Genomic DNA, 25006 nt, shown 5'->3' with positions numbered 1-25006 from the left:
CCACCCAAGCACTAAGAAAAACATGGGATGCACAATTACCAAGAGGGAGGATGAACCTGAGAACCAGCATAAAATAGGCCATGGGTGTTAGATGGCATAATCATTTGCTAGAACTTATTAAAATAAAATAAGCAAACCATTTTTTAGGCCCCAGTGGTGTTTGATAGGGTCACATAGGATTGAGCTTTGCTACAATAAGAGCCACTAAACCATCAGTTGATTTAGTAATCTAATACACAAAAAGGGACAAGATTGTGCTAGAGGCTTTGTTTTGTCCACAATCAGAATGAGAGTGAAAGATGATCTTCAAGCCCATCTCAGAGCACTGATAATTTGTTCACTGGTGCATGAGGCAGCAAAGCTAACTTAACTTTGTCCTAAGGGTTTGTGAGGCATGGAGTAGCCCAGGGCAGATCCTGTCTGTGGTGGGAAATGGGTTGTACTTAATGAAGGGGAAGTCTGGGGAGAAAAGAGCCTGTGTGGAAGGCTCTTCTCAAGGAGCCCTGTTCATCTTGCCATCAGATGATCTCTCACAGGCAGAGAACACACATCACTGAGAGAATGCTGAATGGCTCAGGAGAAAAACGATAGGAAGAAAGAGCAACAGAAAAGAGGGAAAGAAACCATCCACATGCTTCATTCAGGAAGAGAAACGGCACATACTATGAAATGCACTTCCCATTTGCACCCCTCATCAACCTGTGGTAGACACAGTATGGGATTTCTAATGACAGACATCTCCAAAGCAGGTCAAGGGCATGGAGTCAGCGTTGGACTAGGGAAATCTTTGGAGATTCTTGTGACTCCAGAGATATTTACATTAAAAGGCGGCTGTTTCCAAACCTTCTTTTATCACCTCAGTGGGCATTTCTGTGACACCATCACCACCCCCTTTCAATTCCCTGCCACTTTTCCACCCCAAAGGCTGGAGGATTTCCATTATAATGGAAACACAATATTTGGAGATTTGACAGGCATACATTGCAGTGTTTGACAAATGCTATTGACTGGTTGCCAGGAAGAGATGGGTGTATAAGAATGGAAAAAGCATAGGGGGTGGTGGGGGAACCTGGGTGGAGATGAAGGAAAAGAAGGAAGTGGTTCTCACAAAGCTTCCTAACCAATTTCCACGTCTACCCCTTTTCCAACCCTATAGCCACTCTGAGTTCAAACATCTTCATTCTTCTAATAGTTACTGAAGTTTGGTTCACACTCACATACTCTAAGTCAGGAAAACTGCAAAAATAGGCCAACCCTCTGATATGAGCTACCAGGCCTTCCCAGTTGGGGTGCTGGTTTGGTCATACCTGGCAGGGAAGTTCACACTTCTCCCCTCGCCATCCAGGTGCACACGTGCAAGTCCCATCCAGGGTGTTGCAGGCTCCGCCGTTGAGGCACTGGCAGGTTAAGTTACAGCCAAAGCCCCATGTGCCACTGGGACAGCTGATGGAGCACTCCACCCCATGCCAGCCTGCCACGACAAGAACACAAAAGCACATGAGAAAATGAGGCAGCAGGGAGTTTTGCTGAGCCTTTCCAAGCCTCTTTCCATTTACAAACATCTTGGACAGGCACAGCAGTGTCCCAAGCCCCAGCACTGAGCACATTGGCTCTGCCACGTAAAGTCTCCATCGGAAATGAACAAAAGCACCCCAATAGCTATGCATGCTATGTGATCTGTCACATGGATGTCAACACTGAGAAGCACTACTGGGCTATTAGGGGAAGAAGCATGGAGTGGGAGCCCCTTGAATGCACAGTGATGCATATCATGGGATGCTGAATTTTGTTCAAGTCGGGAGAGTGACATATTTATGTGGTAGGGATAAACAAGGTTTGTGTTTGAAAGAACAACCAACCCTGTCTTTAAAGCAGGACCCCGTTAACCATGAACAATGAGTATCCAGGACCTTGGCTTCTGCAACAACTGTGGATAGACACATTCTGACCCTCACATAAAATCGGTGTTTGGCTGCATTTCTTGTCACGACTCCAAGCCAGTGAATTTTGGGGGCATGGACACATGCCTGCTTGGCTTACTCATCCCCAAAGTGCAGAGACTCACAGACTTTTGGAGCTGGCAGCGACTTTAGTGATCATCTCCTGTGAGCCTCTTCCCTTGCCTCGCAAAAGCAAGAGAGCCCGCGCTGCCTGAGGGTCTTGCTGAGGTCGGGCATCAAATTTTGGCACATTTGGAGCTAGAGCCCTAGTCAAGGTTTCTTTCTTGTGACTTTAGGAGATAACAGGACAAGGATTGGGTAAAAGACTCATTTATCTACTTACCTGCCTTGCAAGTACAAGACCCATCCACAGGAGAGCAGACAGCATCATTCTTACAGCCACAGAGAGAGGAACAGTTTACCCCGTAAGTTCCCAGAGGACACGGGGCAGAGCAGTCAGTTCCCTAGACAGGCGCAAACAGGAAAGTGCATGCAATTCTACCAAGTGAAAGAAGGCCAACACAAATAAACAAAAATATATCTTGGTGATGCTAATTATACTCCCTCTCTAATTTTAACGCATTGTATTTTTAAAAGTTGCCATAATGTCACCATTATATAAATTTAGATTCAAGAGCAATGCTAGCTGCCCTATGCTTATGATACAGTATTGAATAAGACCCTGAAAAAGCCTGCTGCCTTCATTAGTTTTCCTTTGCAGCAAATACAAAACCTTTTGTCCTTGCTCAGACAAATAGATATATATATGTATATAACAGTAACTGTAGCTGTAAAATTATCGTCAATAAATAAATATAAATATGAACTATATGTTAAATTGCAACGCTTCCTAGACTCCCTTCTACAATACATAATATGATTAGTGAGTGAAGCAAAGGAACAGTACACTCAGCCAGCAGCACGATTCGACTTATTATTTGACAGTGAGCTTTAACCATAAAAGTCAGTTACCAAAGGTGACTGGAGGTCACCTCTTTTAAAAACAGAAGAGACTCTTTAAGACAAGGCCGATTCAGGGGCTCAATCAAGGATTGTGGCATAGGTTAAAAAACCCTGTAAAGATCCTCTCGGCTTAGAGACTTTATGATCTACTTGTTCTGCATTATATGCTCTGGAATAATCAACGTTCTTCACAGTTTAATGTTCTCCTCTTTAAAATGGGAGAAAATTATTCAAGAACAACCCGTTTTCCTTTAAAGTAAGATTTCTAACTTGTAGCTAAGAAATCTTAGAAACCAGGCAAAATTCTGCTCTACTGGCAGACAGGTATTTTTGTAAGGTCCAGTTTCTCAAAAAAAACTTACGTACTACTAACCATTGCCTGTAAATACATAATAAATATTAACTTGATATATTATGTGCCTTCAAATTACATAGAATTAAGACAAAAACTGTTGATGATAACACATGTCCTACTTTAAAAAGTCATTTCTTTGTTGCCTATAAAACACAGAATAATTACATAAGAAATAATTAAAATACATCACATTTCATGGCATATATTAACTAAAAAATTAAATATTAGTGGCATGTTTATAGTTTTACCAGCCATCGTTCTAAGGTAATTACATATAACGCTCATTACTACTTTCCGCTTTATTCTTTCTTAATGATGGAATTGATTTCAGTACATTCATCGTACTTCAGAAAAGGTCATATAATCGTGGTATCAGTATACCCCACATTGCACCCTTCATATCCTTACTCCAGAGCCCAAGGCACTCACTTTGAATCCTGGGGCACAGGTGCACTTTCCAGTCACACTGTCACAGTCAGCCCCATTTTGGCAGCTGCAGATCTGTTGGCAAGCTTCCCCGTAGAATCCAGGAGAACATGTCTCATTACAGTAGAGTCCCGACCAGCCCGACTTGCAGGCACACTCTCCAGACATGGGGTGACAGCTGAGAGCATGGATGAAAGGAGCAAGTCACTTTCGGGTGAACATGACACCCAAGGCCCAGGCAAACGTTGCTTTTGCCATGATCTCTGAATTTGTGGGTAATTCCACACACAATCATTTAAACTTCATTCCCAGACTTGGTGCGATTTAATTAATTGGCCTAAACCTAACTGGTACCACAGAAATGTTGCATGAAATCAGCATTGTGCTCTAAAAGAATGACTGTCACAACTGAGTCCTTTTATCTGAAACTCATTTTGATTTTCATAAGTTGAAAGGTCTGATTCAATAAAAGGTCAGCTCGATGAGAAGATCTAAAGGACTCCATCCAATAAGCAACACCAAATCTTTAACTGGGGCGATGTCCAACAAATTCCAAAAGCTGCAACCTTTTCAGCTTCTTCTCTCAGCGCTCCATACCTGGTGGCAGAGCAGCTGTCTCTACCTGAAACAGCAGTCGCACGGACAGGCTAGGCAGCCAGCTGTCGCTCCACAGCAAATGGACACATCAGCTGTGCTAAGATGCACGCATTACTGAGGTTGACACAATAGGGCACTTTGTGGCGCTCAAAACACATGTGCTTCTCACCAAAGGAAAACCTTAACAATCAAATTAGCTCTGCTCGCAGTTGGGAGACTGTTAAAGATGGGCTTCCTCCCCTGAGGGAGATAAAACTCTTCCCTCAACTAGGGCCAACAACAAAATCCACTGTCTCAACCAGACATTTGCTAAGGAACCTCTCATTAGAGGACTGTTCACAGATTTTCTAATCTGGGAAAGCATGATTTTCTGGGAGGGATGAAGATAGAGGATGTAAATCCAGCTGTTCCACTACTTGGGAAACCCTAGTGAAAGCAGACAACCTCTCTGGGCCTGACATCCTAGACTGTCAAATGAAGGTCTCAGCCACACCACTGTAAGTTGGATGGGTTTTCCACCATTTTTAGAAATTTATTTAAATATATTTTTTGGCCCCTACTGAAACTAAGTGCCCACAAGCAAAGGCCTAGGCACCCTTTACAAGCATTACTCGGGAAACATGGCATGAAGAAATATCTAAGTACAACTCTATATTTAAGGTGGTTACTTGAATATAGAAGATTTGGATTCACAAGACAAGGATTCGAGTCTCAAATCAACTTAGATTTACTCAGATTTACTTCTCTGCTCTTTATACTTGGGCAAATCACTTACCCTTGAGCAAACTCCTGGCATCCCCATGGCATCTCAAATGTAGCATGTCAAAAACTGAGCCCACATTCTTTCCTTTCTTTAGTCCTCATTCAGTGTCTATTCCCAATCATCCCCACTAAAGTAATGGTACCACCAATCACCAATCTGGTTTAAGTGATTTAAACCAGAAACCTTGGAGTTATTCTTGATAACTCCTTCTCCCTCGACTCCCATATCCACTTCATCACTAGGACCTAACCGTCCTAACTGCGAAATATATCTCGAATCCATCTACATCTCTTCATCCTCACTGTCACTATCCTACTCCAAGCCAATGTCATCCTACACTTCTGAATAGCTGTCCAATTCTTCTCCATGTCCACTCAAGCCTCATGACCTAAAAAGTAGATCATATTGTTTCATACTCCTTAAAACTCTTCAATGGCTTCCCACTACACTTAGAATAAAATTCATACGGTTTAATATAGCTAGAGTGACTATGTAATTGTCTAAACCAGGACATTTTTAAGAGCGAAAAGGGAGTTACTAATAAGTACATTAGGGCAACAAGCCTGTGACACCAGATATAGGATCACCCTAAATATAGCCCATCTGGCCACTGCTTACTTTCTAGCCTCTTCTTTCATCATTTTTCTGTTTATTACTGTGCTCGACTGCAATGGATTTGTTTTAGCTTGTAAAAGTGTAGGGGCTTCAATTCAAGGGCTGCACATGGGCTATTCCATATGCCTAGAATGCTGTTTCCCCACTCTATCTCGCTCTCTCCATCTTAAGCTTCCAGTTTCAGCTTGAATAGAATCTCTTCTATGGAGAGGCTTTCCCTGACCACTCACAATTCAAATAGGTCTCTCCGGTCTTTTGCTTTCATGGCACCCTGCTCTTTCTCTTCATCTCGCTTATCACAGTCTGCAATCTTTTGTTCCTTTGTATGATCTTTTAACGTTTTCTCCCTCCCCTCTAGACTTTGAGCCCGATGAGGGCAAGAATTAAGTGTGTGTGTTACCTGTCCCTGGAGCACGGCAGGCCCGCAGTAAATACCAACGGAATGAATGAGTGAAAATGTCACAGTTGATATGCAATGGGATCTGACTCCAGAGATCTTGCTTTCACACACCAATCTGCTTCCCCTGATACCTCTGAGTCATCCAGTAATGTTAAATTATAATCTGTATGTATGCATACAAAGGCAAGATTTCTCCTAAATTTAGTTTTTAAAATATCAAAGTCGTGGCTTAAAGGGAATCACCATTATTTACAGGGAACACTCACTTATATGACATTTATGATGATATTGTAAGTGAATGCACTGACTAGCAGCTAGTATTCACTGAACTTGATTGGGTGCTAACACCATGCTCAGCAATCCACGTGCATTATTAATTTAATCTTCACAACCATTCTAAGAGTTAGGTATGATCCCATTTTATAAATGAGGGGACAGAAATCTAACAAGAGGAGTTTCTTCAGTCTCACACGGGCAGTGACTAACTCAAACTTGAACTCAGATTTATTTACGTGTTTTTACACCAAAGAAAAAGGAACTTTGATAGCAGCTTGCTAGGAGGGCTAGATATGAAAAAGAATTGCTAATATTTAGGATATAGCATAGAGAAAAGGTTGGCAGGACCAGTAAAAGCCTGTATGGTGCAGAAGGCAGGGACAAATTTAAATTTAAAATTGGGAGAACAAAAAGAAATTATTAAAGTAATGGATTGGTTTAAGTAGTTTACCACTTTTAGTAGAAAATATTACTTTATATTAAAAAGAAGAAATTTTTCATGGCACAGATATAAATTTTAAATAAAATAGACAATTTGGGGGCTGAGAATTGAACTATGCTAGAGTCAGACAGAGAAATTGATATTCAATGCCCCGCAGTGAGCATTAGTGCAGCACACTGGTTCTCAGATTGATTGACACCAAAATTAGTATTCTGCAATTTGTAATTAGGTGTACGAAGCCAGAGCACTTTAGAGCCATTTGATGTGTTCTCATGCAGGCAGTTTAATTGGTAATGAGATTTACGTGTTGATGTTAGAGCAGCATATAAGAGGCTGAAGGATGATATACTCTTATCTGGTTTCTTTCTAAAGAATGGGTTGCTTTGTGTATATGAAAATGGGATTATATACATATAGGAATACATATCATTTTATACAAATATATAACTAGATATAAATCTTCTAGTAAATTTTCAGTTTAAGAATTAAATATTACAAGAGTCTGTCCAATACAATACTGGTTAAAATAGAATGAATTATTGAGATTCCTTTTATTCATTTCCTTATATGTTATTAACGGTCAAATGTAATGACAATTAAGTGGAATTTGCAAATAGGCGCATCCTGATTGCCCAAAGCTCTTAAATATCCTCATTAACAAGAGCTAATATGTATATCTCATGTGGAATCTTAATAAATCTCAAATTTTATTTTCAAATAAAATTATTTTTTATCATTTGCTTTTTATCAAATTTGACTATCAAATGATCAAAATCATTTCCACCATAGAAGTTAGTTTTCAGTTGAAAAGTCCAGATCACAATGAATGTCTTTAGTCTCTATGATAGTGCAGTCATTTAAAAACTGATATCACCCGTAAATATACTTAAATCCATTTCAACTCTGTGAAAGATTGAAAAATAAGAATGGCTATGAATTCTTCATAACTTCTCCTATCATGTGGTGGAATATATTGAATCTGGACTTGGTTGTGTGACCTGCTTTGTCTAAAGGAATATTAGTAAATGTGACATAACCAAACACTTGCAAAGTATGTGCAGGTTGGAGCTTGCCCTGTCTCTTGCTGCTTTTGGAAGCCAGTCACCATATAAAGAAGTCCAGAGCTAACCTGTTAGATGCTGGGGACTTATGGCTCAGTCACCTCTATCACCCAGCCAAATACTAGTAGACGTGTGAGTGAGGAATTCCAGGCCCAATCAGACTCTAGTTGATCTGCCAGGTGAACATAGGGAGATGAGCAGAAGAATCACCAAGCTGAACCCAGCCCAAATAGTTAAGCAAAAAATCATCGGCTAGTAAATTATTTTATATCACTAAATTTAGGGTAGCTTCTTTTTCTTTTTATTTCTTATGCAGCAAAAGCTAACTGATACAAACCTCTACCCAAATCTATGGCTGCAATATATGTCAAGGTGTACATCCACAGAACTCAAAATTTACCTAAAGACAAAGTAAACTAGTAGTTTGCATGGCCTTATTTATCTCTTTAATTAGAACAAAAGCTTTTAGGATAAATATAAATCATGAATTATGTAATAGCAAGTTCTTGTTTGATCAAATAGTAAAATGAACAAGCTAGACTTTCAATTAATATAAAGCTTCTATGCCTTTTGGTTCAGAGGAAGCTTGTGTTTCTAGAAATTTTACATAGAAGTTCAAGATATAAGAATTAGATGGATGGTTCCAACTGTGAATTCAACAAGACAGAGTCATATAATCAACATTCAATTGGTTTTAATAGAACTTTGTAAAAGCTAATTTTTAAAAGTAGCTTTCATTATTTAGGAAACCACTTGATTGGCTATTTGTTTTTTAATCTTCTGATTACTTGTTATGCATTATTAGACAGATTTTAGTGTTCTTTTGACCTACACAATTGTCAAATAATTTCGTGTACAGTCAGTTCTCCACAACCATGGGTTTCACATCCACGGATTCAACCAAATACAGATCAAAAATATTTGGGGAAAAAAAAAATTCCAGAAAGTTCTAAAAAGCAAAACTTGAATTTATCACATGAGGAGCACTACATAAATCCATGCAAATGAAATGAAGTACAGGCATACCCTGCTGTAGCCTATATGCGAACATAGGTTATATGCAAATACTATGCTTATATTTCATATAAGAAACTTGAGCATCTGTGGATTTAGTGTCCATGGATGGTCCTGGAACCAGTCCTCCAAAGATACTGAGGGATGACTATACTTCTCTGTTTAAGCATACCTGCTTAGGTACATATGACCTATGTTAAAATTATTTGATCGATGTCAATCAAATAACTATCCACTTGTACCTGCCACTACTAACATGGTACCCAATTTCGGTAAAACCAACATTTTCTCTACTTCTCCAGCTCTTCTCATAGCAGAGCTCCTTTGTATATGTTTAGTAATCTTTTTGATTTCAGGCTGTGTCTACACACAGTGAAATGGCATACTCGTATAAAAAAGTTTTAATTATCACTCCATGAGGCTTATCTTTTGCTAGGACAAGTCTTACTGCAGGAAAAGTAGCCAAACTTATGACTTGTCCTTATTCCTGCCAGCTCCTTAAACACTGGAGAGGTTAAAAACAAACAAACAAACAAACAAACAAACAAACAAAAAATCCTTAGAGAGCATTCATTTTTATTGCCTAAATGTTTGTTTAGCATGGCAGCATTTTCCAACTTAAAAAAAAAAAAAGTTGACCAAGGTAGCTTACAAAATTGCTTGAGATACATTAAGAATGCACTTCTTTGATATGTCCCACTGAAATGTCTCTCTCTCTCTCTCTCTCTCTCTCTCTCACACACACACACACACACACACACACACACACACACAGAGTGCAGAGTCCATATTTTTGTTCCTAATAATAGTTTAAAGAAGAGACCAACCACAGGCTTCTGCTTACTTTTAACTTTGGTGTATTTGAGACCTGATGTATCTACACATTATCTTTTAGAAGCATAAATGAAGTAACAGCTGTGCTGAATGCAAATCAAAGTAATTCTTGTAATGTCTGAACTGCTATATAATGCAGTACATTTTTGTCAAATTTAACTTTTCCAGCAGTCTGCCAAGGAGGCCCAGAATTCCGAGTGATATATATCTGGTCCTTGGGGAAGGAAGAGGAAGTAGCAGGGTGGAAAGATATTTTCAGGGCTAGACATGGTACAGTAGGGTGGGTGGGATCATAGTTTCCTATTCCTAAATTCTTCGAAAGATTTTTGAGCTAAAAGACCCCTGCGAGTTTTATGTCAGAGTAATCAATTCTGAAAACATATTTCACATGTGACAGCCATATGTGAAGCACTTTCACAAAACTTCCACCAGTACACTTCCTCTCTACACAGATGTTCTGTCAAGTAAAAGATGCCGTGAGAATCATTTTTGTGATATTTTTACATACTAAACTGGGCTTAACCCATTTCTCTCACTGCATCTTTGCTTCTAAGGGAATGTCACAGAACCCCTCTCTTAGGAAAACATTCTAGTAACATCAATAAATTTAATCTTTGCTAGTGGCCATTAATAGGGAATAGAATTTAATATCCACCCACAACTATCTAACAATTTTAGCACTTCTGACTTGCTCCATCCCCACCCCCGACCCCCGCCCCCAAGTTCAAAAGTCTTTCATTTACTTAGTGGTTCCTGCCCGGGATGCCCCAGAGGCCGGAACGGTCTTAGGATGGGAATCTCTCTGCCAATCTCTCTTTCCAAATAGTGAACACTTCCTTTCAGGGGCAACCGAGTCTCACCTATGCGTGTTTTCCAGGTGGCAGGGGCACCGCTTGTCACATTTAAGGCCGTAGAGTCCTTCTGGACACAGGCGCGCCTCACAGCGGTCACCAGAAAAGCCTGCTTCGCAGAGGCACGAGCCACTCACGTGATAACACTTCCCTCCATTGACACACTGGCAGGTCTCAGCACAACGAACTCCGTACGTACCAACGGGACACTCATCCTGGCACCTATCAAGCAGGTGGAAGGGTAACATAGATTAGTTAAAACCATCTAACTAATGGTTCTAACTAATGTGAAAACAGTCAATTCAGATAGGCATTGTTATGTATAAATCAAAACTACTTTGAGGATTCATTGTTTATTTAGTGATTGTACCTTTACAGGTGTGAGAAACATTGAGATGAATTACTCTGGCTTTATAGATAATAGTAACAGCGATACGACCTGTTCAAAGAAATAACAAAAACGAAATTAAAAGCTTGGGAAATAAAGCACGTTTTGTACATAGTGCTTGCCAAAGGTGTATATAGCATTTTAGTAGATATCAGGAGAGGGAGAAAAGAAATTATCCAAATGTTAGTCCCATCTCAGAATTAGGAAATCAAAAATGTTTTCCCCATTCCAAAGAGAAAACTTGGTAGCAAATTTGAAACTAATTCTAATTCTGTTGGCTTTCATGTGGACATTAATTTTTAATCTCAGCCACATGTCTGCTTTTTTCAAAGCTGAATGGTAATCATTGCTCCTCATTTAGAAAGTTATATAACTAGTAAACAAAGTCCTCTTTAGATTAGGGAAAGTCTGAGCTATTGCAATCAGGCCCTCAGTTCTGAGTCTGGGGAGCAGCAGGAGCTGGTAGGTCGTAGGAAGGCTTGGGGTTTCCTAATGCAAAAGTTTTGTTAAGCGGGATTTTGTCCTCTGTTGGGAAGAAGAGCTGCCAAATGAAAAGGAAGAAATATCAGACATCAAAAATTTACTTTATTGTCTTTTTAAAAAGGACATTAGAGCTCAGTCCCAGAGGAGGGCATGCTCAGGGTAAGCTGGGTCAGGTGGGAAGCTGAATTGTTAGAAGGAATAATGTTAGAGAACAGAAAATTATCATTGCTCCATAGAAAGCAGGACTAGTTCTCGGCCAGCCTAGTATCTTTTGGGCCAGGCAAGGTGACTTGATGGAGCTTTCTGCAACAGGAGCACTACCTGCGAAGGGAGAGGGAGCTGGGATCTCACGTAGCTGAGCACTCGACAGTAGTAGGGTAACACTTTGTGAATCTTAGCCACCACTTCCTACATGGCTCTCAAGTCATGCCAGACCCAGAGTGTAAAATGTAGGTCAGCGCTGCACTTTTCAGACGGATATAATGTAAGTAGCAAGTGCAAAACAAATTCAAGCCTGCTTAAAAGCAATAGCAAAGGAGCTGAAAAGTCAACTTTTTCCACACACATCTGTATATTTTTAATGATAGGGTGTGATTAATAACAATAAGAGGCCTGGGTAGGAATTCTATTTAAGTGTAGAGGATAAATCTTGAGAATTCTTTGATACTTTTCTGGTTAACTCTGACTCTAGCATATATTTAATGTGAGAGAGACAAGGAAAGGAGCCTCTTGCAAGTTGGATTTCACAGATTCTAGACATCTTTATGTGTTTAATAGGCAAAGTCTTCAAATCAACTGCTCAACAAACTAAGTTCTGGAGTAATTGCACTAACATTTAGCATAAAAATCAGTTGTGTGCTTTAAAGTTACACATAAGTCTACCTATTTTTAGACCAGAGTATTTTTAAAAGGTACTCTATTTTTAGCTTGTTAGATGCTTTAACAATCCAAGTCTCTTAGTTTATTCCTTAAAGATGTAAACTTTAGAGAAAGAAATGCTGAGGTACAATAATTTGGTCTCATTGTGACTCTGCCAAATGCTAGCAAGACAACTTTGCAACCTGTTGCAAGTCGGTATCAAAAAAAAAAAAAAAGGACAAGATGAAATAATATTGCTTTCTCCCTTTAACATGGATTTGAAAACAAACCCAAATGCTAAGCATTGGACTGCATGACTTAACTTAGTAAATAGCACAGTTCTTAAAATGGATGAATCGGCCATAGCTAGAAACCTGGAAAAGTGTCAGCTACCAAATGACCGGCAACCAGTATGTGTATTTTACCATGTCTTGGCAGAGGCTTCCTTTTCTCTGGGAAAACAATATTTATAATAGCTGGTCCTGACCCTATTTATCTTTCTAATACATAATTAAATATACTACTAGTTTGTGTTATAAATGGCAAAAAGCCATTTGCATTTTACTCACTCAAGTGCCAGGATGTAAACCTTGGTTCACATTCCTGCTTCTTTTTTGTCAATATTGTACTTGTAAGAGAATCTTGTTAATAATAGTTGTGTCTATTTCCATCTACCAAACCAAAATGGTAGGGTATCTTTCTAGAAGTAGTCATTTTTCATCTTGAAAATAAACACGATCATGAAGTAGCTTCATCTTTTCCGAATGACTGAGTTAAAAGTCTTTGTCAAGCAATCTTCTCTTCCTTTATGGGTCTTCTAACAAAAAGAAGCATCATTTCCCAGGGAATTTTATGACCTTAAGTGTTGTTTTTGTGGTCCCAAGTGGAACAAGAAATGCTATCTTAGGAACCAGTAAAAGAAGAAATACATTTTCTTAGGAGAGATGACAGAGAGGCAGATAAAGATATAGCAATAAATATTGGCTATGGTAGAAATATGGAAATTTGGAGTTTCTATATATTTTTTAGATTTTAGACAATGCCCTGGAATTGGGGGAAATGGATAAGAATTAAGTAAAGATAAACTAATAAAACATGACACCCATCTGCAAACCAGTGAGGGTCACAAGTTTGCTTTAATGCCATTTCAATTATTATATTACATCTTATTATGAACTTATGGAAAAGGAGATGAGTTAGCATATAAGGAGTGGCAGCTTCTCTTTCTCCCTTGTCCTTATAAACATGTCCCTTCCTAGAGTTACTGGAATAATTGGACCAAACGATGATTTAGTGTGAACGAATCACTTTCCTCATTAAATTTGGAAGCAGTGGATCAGCCCCCTGCCTTTCAGACATCTGGAACTGCTGCGCTGGAGAAAATATAAAAAGCACTGGGCAAGAGCCAACTTTTCCTCAGTCCTAGATACAGGAAAGAGTTCCCCCACTGAAGACCAACGCTGCATCCCTGCAATTCCTGTCTATTATTTCTGACTTTGCCTCCTCTCACCCACATTACTCTTCACTTTGAGAGTAGTGCAGACACAAGCATGGCAGGAGAATCTTGGGTTTCACCTTGATGGAGTCGTCTAATTGACTGATCTACAGATCTGTCCATCCAGCTAACACTTATGGAGCATCAGTTATGTACATGGACTCCAGCTAGGCCAGGAAAGGCCTGAGTGATTCCATGACAACCCATTAGCATTTAAAATACATTTTTAACCCTTGCAGAAGAGTTTTCGTGACGATCCGGAAACTATCCTCTCTTTTCTCTTGCTTGTCTGTGCCACTTTACATTTCCCTTATCACAATGTCCTCTCAACCTTTTCACAAACCCCAAAGCCTATTATTTGTGTATCCCATGAGCGGCTCTGCCTGCCTACAAGGTGCCTGTTTTGTGTTTTCTGTTTGTCCGCTGTCTGGGAGAGCTGTTCCCACATCCTGGGAATGCTTTGCTGGAAACGCCAGCGGTGGTACCTTCTCCTCCAGGCAGCATAGCAGCCCTCTAGCCTAACCTCAGTGATCGAGTTACTCTGACTTTTCAAAAGGGGAAATGGCACATTGAGACCCTGTGCCTTTCCCCACACTTCCAGCCACAAATTGCCCCATAACCACGCATTTTTTTCCTTTCATAGCAATAAATGTGCTATTGTCATTGAATGTGTATGTCCGTGTGAACTCTAGAAACCAGATGGGCACAGCCTAATTGAAAACAGAGAGCAGCCATCAGCTCATCAGAAAAACAATAGTTACAAGAACAACCCAAGAAGCAAGTTCCCTCTTCATTTTCTCTATCTTTCTCTGGCTCTTTTCTTCCTTGCCTCAAATCTAAAATTCACCTGAAGATGAGCTGTTATTCTTTTTCCCTGCTCTCCAAATAAAATAAGCAGAAGCTTGTGCCTTATATGTTTATTGTTTTTGTGTTGTCTCAAATTCGAGACTTAAATCCCTAGAGGGCAAATAACAATTATATTTAAATTTTTAGTGCCCTAAAATATTACACAATGATTTAGGATTCTATGTAGTCCTGTGCCTCTCCTTTCCTGACTCATCTTTCTATAACAAGACATTAATGCCACATGGATCCAGAACTCATCTAACAATCACATACACCCAAAATACAACCATAAACCAGGACATAGATCACGAACGCTTTCTGAGTAGCCTAATTACGTATTATAAAAACCATGCACTAAAGGTGTCAATAATTTGTAGTATCAAAAAATTAAAGGAAAAATAATTATATTAACAACAAAAGATGTAAAAGCTTTCAATGAAATTAAACAGATATTACTAACAAAAGTTCCTAATAAAAAATAGGTATCAATAAAACCACTCAAGCATGAAAAGATAGTTTACTAAGAAACAATAATAAACATGCAGCTATACTGCAGCCATTTCCCATAAAAATATGAACAACGCAGGAATTCCTACTTTTACCTCTTTTGTCAACATTGATTTAAAAGTTTTAATTAATGCAATAATTCGAGAAAATTAAATACTTATTATAAATATTGAAAAAAGAGATTAACATCTTTATTTGCAGATGATGAAATAACTTTAGCGTTGGCTAAAAATAACACTAGAGTTAACTTATAAAAGTCATAAAATTAGACCAGAATTTTAGAAAGAAAAAAAAGAGGGAAAAAGGTTGAAGGAATTCTTAGTTCAGATATCACCAAAACATAATGATAGCTAATTTATACAGTTCCTAAACATTACTCAAATTGATAAACACTAGGATTCACATAGCTCATAGAAATCACCCAACTATAATAATAGCTAACATTTATAAGTTTTAGCACTGTTCTAAATGCTTCGATATACTTATTTAATCCTTATAACAATCCTGGAGAAAAGCAGAATTTTCTGAACATTACAGATGAGGCTGTTTTTAAAGACACAGGTTCCAAAATCTTTGTTTTTAGCCATTATACTCTTTTGCCTCTCCAGTCTCTTTTGTCAAATTTTACACTCACATCCAATGAACTTGGTTATCTAGTCTTCCAGAATATAACAGATTAGAGAGCAAATTAAAAGATTTAAGGTGAGCAAAACTCTCAGGGGTTAACACTTTACCATCTAATACAAAAAATGACCAACAGTGAATGTAAGAATCACGTGAGCACAGTCATTTGTTCTGATTTCATGTGGGACCAAGAGCCCTATAAGCCCCATCAGATCTTACTCTATCGCTACCACACAATAAAATGACTGATATTCTTAACAGAATACTGAATCATAAGAAGATAATATTATGCCCAACATACTTTTTAAAGATATCTAAGTACACGTGCCATTTAAAAATAAATCTATCAAAAAGTTTAAAAGGTAAGAAGTTTGGTGCTTCAAGTGGCTGTCCTAAACACTCAACTGTTTAGAATGACATATTCATCGTGGGTTCTGAATGGCTGATATATTATTATTATTAATTATTATTAATATTATTAATGCTTTCTGTTCATCTTGAATTCACCATCACTATCTATGTCTATGACTCAGTTTCTATGCAGAGTTGGGAAAAAAATCTGTCAAACATGCTGATACCTTATAGATAGATGCTTCTGGAATATGATAGAATAGTAACAGACGCATGGTAGCAGAGGTGTTCCCTAAACTCTTCAAGCTTTCCTTTCATGCCATTACAAACGGAGAAATACAAGACTGTCCCTTACCGTTCTCCTGTGTATCCTCGACTGCAGTGACATTGGCCTGTGGTGGCATCACACGTCCCTCCATTATGGCACTGACATTCTTGTGAACAGTTCTTTCCAAAGCGACCCTCAGGGCAAGGCTGGCCACACACTGTGCCCTGCATTCAAAGAGATTTGGAAAATTAGATGGGCCTCCTGCCAGGGAAAGGCCAGAGGAGAAGGGAGAAAAGAGAAGAAAAATAAAGAGAAGAAGCAGCATAGAAATGGGACTGCAAGAAAATTAAATGAAGGAGATTTTAAGACACAAAACCTCTGTTCATCATCTTAAAAATGTTAGAAATTTGAAATTGACTTATTTACTTAGTAAGCCTAAATCTCAAAATAGATTCAAAGATGGCAGAATAGTGATCTTAAAAAACACCCATGTTAAAAAAACTAAAGCTTAAGATAGAGTTACATCAGATTATTAGGATAACTTAAGGAATTTATAAACCCGCCTAAGTGATCTTCCTTGTGTCTTACATGTACAATAAGTCAACCATACTTATTGAGCATCCATTACATAAACAGCAACATCTGGTGCAAATGGAATATCCAAATGCTTTACCATATGTTCTGGAGAAAATGCACATTATCGTTGGCTTTGTTTCTTATATTATGAATAACATAAAATAGAAATTTTGTGTACCTGAATTAACAATAACGTTGCCTTAGAAATGTTACTTCTATAGGAATGAACCTAGACATGTTATTTCAGAAGAAAAACACTTTTATTTTCAGCAGGTTCGACAGACATTGCTGGGCTGAGGTCAATAGGAAAGCTTATTTCCTGGAGAGAAAAATCAAGAGAGTAACTTGGACATGTCTCCTCACCCTAGAAGCTGTCTATCTTGTCAGGTACTGTCATATTTATTCTAATGCTATACGGGAAAGAATAAGATACTGTACCAATAAACCTAGGAAATTACTATTTTCTACTTCACTTGGCTACATGACTTGGGCTTGTAGCCTTTCATCTATTTATTAGAGTTATTGTTAAAGCAAACAACATATCCCAAATAACAGAGATTTTTAAAATGTTTTAACTGTTGGCAGCTGTAGCTTTGTTGTCTTTCTCTCTAAAAAAAGGCAGGCTGTGGGCATCCTGAAATTGGAGGCTTGCAAACACCAGATGGTTTTGTAAATGTTTATTCTGGATAGCATAAGAAAATACATTTCCTCTAACTCCTGGCTACCCACAAAGGCAGTTGGTGTGCTAATTAAGTCTCTTCTGGTGGTTTCTATCTATCTACAAACAGGGAAAGTTCTTCCACAGACTCTTGGAACCAAAAAGCCTTTGAGAGATGATTCGAATCAACGCTTAACTGAGAATCATTTATGTGTCAAGTATAGTGCTTACACTCTGAGAATCAAAGATAAGGTCATAACCCTTAGTTAGCTGACAATGTGGTGAGGGAGACAGATGTAAAAATAACTCTAATCCCTCCAGTGGAGCACAACATATTAACATGACTGAAGGAATAATATGCTAAGGGTCAAACAGTGATAAACAGGGGTTCTGGTGAAAATTCTACTCTCTCAAGAGCTTACTCTAACTACTCAAATTTTGTAAAGGTCCCACATAAGCTTCAGAGATGCTGTTGAAATGTTTATGACTGTGGATTAATGTGAGCAAACAGCTTTAAGTGGGACATTATTTCTACTAGTTGAAATATATATGTGTGTGTGCATAACAGGAATATATATTCATCTTTGAAAAGCATGTAGGATGATAGCACAAATAAAATATTGTAAAGAGAAGTAGAAGTTTAGCTTAGCTTTACACAGAAGAATGACCTGAAGCATTCACTAAGAAACTCCCATCAAGGCAGAGGGCCCAAAGTATAAGAAAGGCTCCACTGGGCTGATGGAGACGGCCATCTGCCCACCTACTAGGTCTCACAGTCCAAGCCTGTGGTTACCACTACCTCACAATCATGATCCCAAGAAAAAGAAAGCTTCAATCTCAAGATGAGGCAATTCTACATTCAATGTCTACGTAAAAGTTCTAGGAGTAGAAAGCCTACATCTCCTCTCTGGACACTCTGCTACCCCAGCAAATCCCTTCCTTTGCCAAGGGCTAAGCAATGACCAATGTTGACAAAAGGTTGAATATAAGAAATGAAAGAAGAGGAGGAGTCAGAGATAATTCAGCATTTCTACCTTGGACCACTAAGAGAGAAGTGCTGATTTTAACTAAGATTAAAAAAAAAAAAAAAAAAAAGACAGAAGAGCTGTTGCCTTAAGAAGGCTTGGTTGTATGACAAGTTGGATGGACCAGCTTGAACCAGCTTGGTGCCCTTTCAATAGCTCCCTTGTGCACCTCATCATCAGGCACTCAATAAAAGGCACTCGGTCTGACTTTGTTGCTTCACAGAATTTCTCCAGGCTCTGCCTCCAGAATCAGACCTTGTCTTGCCTTCTTACTGTTTCCAACTCTCACATTTGTTTTCCACTTGTCCCAGTGGTCTGAACATCTTGAACTTCCCCTTACTTTCCATGATTCTCACTGGGAAGTGGACTCCAGTTCTGCCTTGCTCCATGCCTAGCCTCCAAGGGCAATGCCAGACCAGTTCTATCCCATTGGCTACACAGGCTCCAGCCTGGATGTGACTCAGACAGATGGTGGCTTCATGTCTATAGGTAATCTAGGTTGGGGTGTCTAAAAGGATAGTGACAAATACATGTCTGGGCTCAGGGGAGGTCAAGTCCAGATTTGGGGAAATCAGCAGACGACTGTTAAAGCCAGGGCTCTGGATGAGATTTCCAGAGATTTATAGTGAGGAAAGAGAAGAAGAAAAAGGCTGAAATCTAGGAAACACTACAATAGAGTAGAATGTAGAAGAGGGAGGATTAGGAAAAGAGATCTTTAGTAAGACAGGTAAGTGGAGGGGAAAGAAAGAGGTTAAGAAAGGGTGGTGGATGAGCGACAGTGTTAAAATCTTTGGAGAAATGAAGCAAATGAAAATAGAAGAATGGAATGAGAGTGGGTTCGGCAATTAAGAAGCCACTGTGACCCTGTCAAAGCGGCTTCCCTACAGCCCATGAACATAGAGAGGGATCATGAGGTAAACTGCTCTTTTACTATTTGTTTGTTAATGAAGAAAACTGACATTGGTCATTCACATTTCTGCCTTCAAGCATACATGCACAAACTAAATTAGAGAAATAAGAATGAAAATTATTTCCTGAGAGAAATCTAGTCAGTAAACCAGCTGTGGCATTGTGCCTTCTGCATAACACTAAGTCTGAGTGATGCTACATAAAAAAAAGAATATCATGGTCAAAGTTTGGGAAGTAGAGCTTCCTCTTGGATTATCATATTAAAGGCTCTGAGAAGTTTAGCAACACTTGGGAAACTTGGTTTAACCTCAAACTGTCTCCAGATTTATACGACCTGGTAACTTTTTCATATAACACTTATTCTGGCAAGAATAATGCTCTCAAAGAAAAATGGTGATCCACAGAATGTAATTATGAAAATGATTATTTAAATGCACCCAGTTTTTAGCAGCTCTGACCATCATGTGTAAGACAGGTACATCCCTTTTATATCCTGAGGGGAAGGAAAATCAGGACAGATGGTCTACTATCTTTTCCCATAAGGGCCTTTAGTGCACTTCAAGTTCAGGATTGAATCACCTTCTACCTTCTCTGGACTAAAAGATTCCAGCTTTGAAATGATTGAGTAGTTCCAATTTTGAAACCTTTAATCACCAATGTAACTTTCTTCTGTGCTAAAGTCCTTCGCATGCGTTTTCGCTTGTGTATCTTGAAACAGGTAACTTTGGGAGGGGGGAGGGGGAGCTTACCAGCCAGCCAGGAGGGCAAGAGCATTCTCCGGTGACGTGATGACACACTCCTCCATTTTGGCAGGGGCATCTCTGCTCACACTGTGGACCATGCTTGCCAGGGGGACAGAGATCCTCACAGCTGAGGGATTAATGTTTGACAAAGGACACCATTATTTATCCAACCACTTGACCCTTAGGTTCACAGACACAAGAGCACCCAGGGCCCCAAAATAGACAATCTTTCTCTGTTCAACATTGTTCATTTCATTAACATCAAGAGCATTAATCATATTGGCTAGAAGGGTCTTTGAGACCCTTCTAAAGAAACCCTTTCAATCTGAGGAGACTCTGTCCTATCCAGGACACCGGAAATGACTCCAGTTGGACAAACACTCCTTGGTGACAGGAGCTTTCCACGTAACTTTTATAAAGCCCACGTGATTCATTTGAAGTCTGCTCTGTTGTTGTGCCCTTGTTCTAATCTCAAAGGAGATTGAAACATGTGTATACCACCCACTCTGTACACATATTTTTCATAACCAAGTTTCAGCATTCTCTTCTTCAGACTGACCAGTCTCCATTCCTTTAATGCCCCTTTCCCATACCGTGTGAATGAAGCTTCTTCTAAGCCTTAATTGTCGTTTTGCTCTCCTGTGAAATTGCTCCAAGTTTCCCAAAGCCCTATTCAATTGCAGCCTTGATAAAAACCCATAAAAGCAATATTAACAATTAAAGAGTTTGAGATGATCATCCATTCTTCTAAAAATCAGGGCTTTCTAGGCCAATGCAATTTTTTCTTTAGCTCTACTTTATAGCCCTAATACTGCCAGCAGGAAGTATTTACCTAATCAGCCACATTTTTTTTTCTTTTCAAGTTTTAGTTGTGTGATTTACAAGTGTAATTTTCTCCGTATGGAAATAAGATTTTTCTATCTCCTACTTTCATTGTCAAATTCTGCCTCTTATTCTGTTTGTGAATATAGATGCTCCTCGACTTATGATGGGGTTATGTCCTGATAAACCTACTGTAACTTGAAAACATACTAAGTTCAAAATGCATTTAATATACCTAACCTACTGAATATTGTACTTAGCCTAGCCTACCTTAAACACGCTCAGAACACTTCCATTAGCCAACGGTTGGGCAAAATCATCTAACACAATAAATATGCTGTAGAGTATCGAATGTTTACCCTCATGATCGCATGACTGACTGGGAGCCGTAGCTCACCGCCACTGCCCAGAATCACTAGAGAGTATCTTACCACGTATCGCTGCTCTGAGAAAAGATCAAAATCCAAAATCCAAAGTAATCAAAGTATGATATCTACTAAATGCCTATTGCTTTCACACCATTGTAAAGTTGAAAATCATAAGTTGAACCATTGTAAGTTGAGAACCATCTATATAAGCAAACCAAAGAACGCCCTTTCCACAAAATAAAGTAGGGGTTAAATCGTTGCTTCAGTGTTCTCCAGAAGGAACTAAACTATCTGTGTGCACAGATCCTACACAGATGTGATACGTACACTTTTACAATCACAAAGAAACACATGTATCTATGGGCATTGAATAACCCAGTTAACCTTTTATCACGGACTATTTCCAACATCTTCCCCCTTTCCTCTTTCTAAGGCATTGAACCCATCTAGTTTTATCCAGCTAATTAATTTGTCACACAGAGCAGAAAATATGGACCATTAACTGCCAGCCATTGTAAAATGAATGCAATCGTGGGAGAATAAAAGTGGAACTTTTAATCTGCCCAACAATCCCAAAATATTGCCATTCAATACAACATCCTGGCCCTCTCTAGTTTTGCCCTTCCGAGAGCAAAGCATGGAAGCCGGCCCTTCGACTCTGGCTGGATTCTGATGTTCAGAGTTTAAACAGTAGGAGCACTTAGTGGCCATGACTGCTGATCTCCATATCTGTGCCTAGACTTACACTCTCAGTAACTCTACAGGCAGTAATAGAAACAGAAGCATAAGAATTATTATGGTGGCAGCAGCACGAATAGAGAGGGTGGGTGAGCTCTGCCGTGCCGCTCTGTCACTTACAAGGCTCCGGTGTATCCCGGTGGGCAGCGGCATTCCCCTGTGACGTGATCACAGGTGGCTCCATTCTGGCACTGGCATCTCTGATGGCAGTCATTACCGTAGGTGCCCTGCTCACAGCGGTCTTCACAGCGCCAGCCCCGGAAGCCAGCGGCACAGTGGCAAGCCCCCGTGATGGGGTTGCACAGAGCCTTATTTTTGCACTGGCACCGGCTGCTGCAATGAGGTCCCCAGTGATCACCATCACAGGCTGAGGTTGAGAAAGAAACGGTGGAAGACATTAGAGTATTGGTGTGGGTGATAGCAAGCTCTTCAGATCCAGCTTTCCTCCCCTTTGGAGAGAATGGCTTGAAAACTCCCTTCATCACCATTCTTTAGCTGGGCACCAGGGCCCCAGCAGCAACCCAGGGCAACGCTTCGCAGACTGGTGCTCAGCACTAAGTGGACCACTTCCTATCACTCCACTGCTTAAGTGTAACTGCATTTTCCAGCTCTATGCCTTTGCTCAACCTGTTCCCTGCACCTGGAGTGTTGAGCTTGATGTGGCTAGAGTAATTGGCTAGGGGAAGGTGTAAGTGGTTGCCGGGGCGGGGGAGGAGGCAGGCGAGGTAATGGTCAGCTCATGCAGGGACTTTAATGCACTCTAAAAAGTTTGGATTGCGTCTTATGGACAAGGTTTGGTAGTAAAGGATTTGAAGCAATGAGGAACAATGTAGATTTGCCTCCTCGTAAGGTGAGCTGGCTACAGTGTGAGGAAAGGGCAGGAAGGAGTCAACAATGAGAGGCAGGGAGATCAGGCAAGAAGAACCAGAGTAGTTCAGATCAGTGAGGGGGTCTGACCTCAGGCAGTGATCGCGAAGAGCAAGAAGGGGCCCACGGGCAGAGCTACTGAGGAGTGGACCGACGCTGCCACAGGCCTGGGCCGAGCTCTCTCAAAGGAAACAGCTGATCTACTCTCAAGTTATCAATCAAAATATGGACTGGGAGATAGCCGGAAAAGGCAGGAAAAAAATTGACTGAAATGTTGAAATTCACTGACCTATTTTTAAAATAAGACAAACCTGAAACTGAATATGGACAGCAAATAAAGAAATAATAGGCACATGGAACCAGGTAAAATAAAGGTAGAAAACAGCATTTGAAAGATAGGTTTAAAATTACAGTTACAAAAAAAGAGATAGAGTGGCTGCAATTCAATTCAACGAGTAGGAAAAGGGGAGCAGGGAAGGGAAAAAAAACCTCAATCCCAAACAGTCTAAAAATTATAAAGGGTGACGATAAGCAAAACCTACTCTTAATATGCATTGCCTAGTCAGCTGTGTGTTTATTTATTAATTAGATGCTATAAAAATCACTAGGGAAGAGGCACCCTGCCTAGAGCTCTAAGGATAAATCCCTTTTATGATTAAAAAAAGTATCATTTCATAAAAATTTTGTAACTTCAATAGATCTAGAATAAACTTAAAAAAAAAAAAAACTAGGCTCACAGCAAACAACATATTACATGTGCAGGATTCATTTTCCAATATGAGAACCTACCTTTCATTTCATATCAAAAGGTTTAAATTAATAATTTTGTTTTTAATCAGTATGGCTTTGGTCTCATTAGCACTTTAATAAACATATTTTAACACAATTAAAAACAATGAGAGAGAATAATTGAACCTAAAGCAAATCAAGAAAGCAATTACCTAAGAACTCAAAATCTTCTTTCACAAAATAAGATTAGGTGGTAGTTCCAAGATAAGATTTAGGCCTAATTGTTATTCATATGAGTTGTTTCTTTTATTGCCTATGGATATGGATAAAGAACTTTTTTTCAATTGCAACTTTTTCAGTCTAGGATGCATTCTTTAAAGAAAAGTCACCTAGAATGTTCCTTTACATTCTCTTAGCTATCCCAATTAGAGAAAAATCTATCCTGTTTTTAAAGTCCACCAAAGTAAATTACACAGTTCTTTGTAATTTGTTCCCTGATTCATCTATCCTAAGAGTAAGGAAAACTCTTACTCTGTCAGCCAAACCTGTTATCCTATAATTTGATGCTTTTTATCTCCTGTCCTGCTCATAGTATAGTCAATCCAGTTCATCGCTGTTCTCTGTATTATAAATGATCTTATTCCTGAAACACGAATGCATCCTTGACCCTGCTCTTTGCTAGACTAAATACTATAGCCTCAGTACTTTTACTTATTTTTTTTAAAGTTTATTCAGTTTCACTCATTTTCTTTGCTAAATGTTCTCCAAAGTTTCCATATCCCTCTCAGCTTCTGGTAGCCTCAGATATTAAATTAAATACCCACTTTTTCCTCATATAATGAAGGATTAATTGATTGATACACACACACACACACACACACACACACACACACACACACACACACTCCATTTTTAGCTAATAATATTACCTTGATCAGAACATCAATATCACATCAAAAGGATATTTAAAACTCGTGATGAGTTAAGAGTTCTTTTTCCCCAATGTGACACTGTGATAAGAGAGGGCCAGAACACGAATGTTTTACAGAATGTTTGACGACAACAGGAGAGTGGCAGGAAGAGGTACTGAGAGGAACTGGTCTCTCCTCTCCATCATGACCCATTTCCACATCCCACTCAGCAGCTTCTCTCCCAGCAGAGCAGTCATGCAGAGACCGGTTCTATTTTCTTGGGATTTGATTAAAAAACAAAAA

General features: G+C 39.3%; 1 protein-coding gene across 1 annotated transcript in view; it reads right to left on the bottom strand.

The window, feature by feature from the left end:
- MEGF10 (multiple EGF like domains 10) overlaps positions 1–25006 on the bottom strand; it is a 165231-nt gene that overhangs the window by 35601 nt on the left and 104624 nt on the right. The window contains exons 8-14 of the mRNA XM_011358336.2: positions 22317–22563; positions 20275–20395; positions 16445–16581; positions 10547–10759; positions 3688–3862; positions 2284–2404; positions 1308–1471 (exon numbers count right to left, since the gene is read on the bottom strand). Of these exons, the coding sequence (XP_011356638.2) occupies positions 1308–1471; positions 2284–2404; positions 3688–3862; positions 10547–10759; positions 16445–16581; positions 20275–20395; positions 22317–22563 (1178 nt within the window). The remainder of the gene's footprint in view (positions 1–1307; positions 1472–2283; positions 2405–3687; positions 3863–10546; positions 10760–16444; positions 16582–20274; positions 20396–22316; positions 22564–25006) is intronic.

Source organism: Pteropus vampyrus, unplaced genomic scaffold, assembly GCF_000151845.1.
Source record: "Pteropus vampyrus isolate Shadow unplaced genomic scaffold, Pvam_2.0 Scaffold39, whole genome shotgun sequence".
Lineage (NCBI taxonomy): Eukaryota > Metazoa > Chordata > Mammalia > Chiroptera > Pteropodidae > Pteropus > Pteropus vampyrus.
Note: the sequence above shows the minus strand (reverse complement) of the source record. Positions and strands in the feature narration are given on the sequence as shown.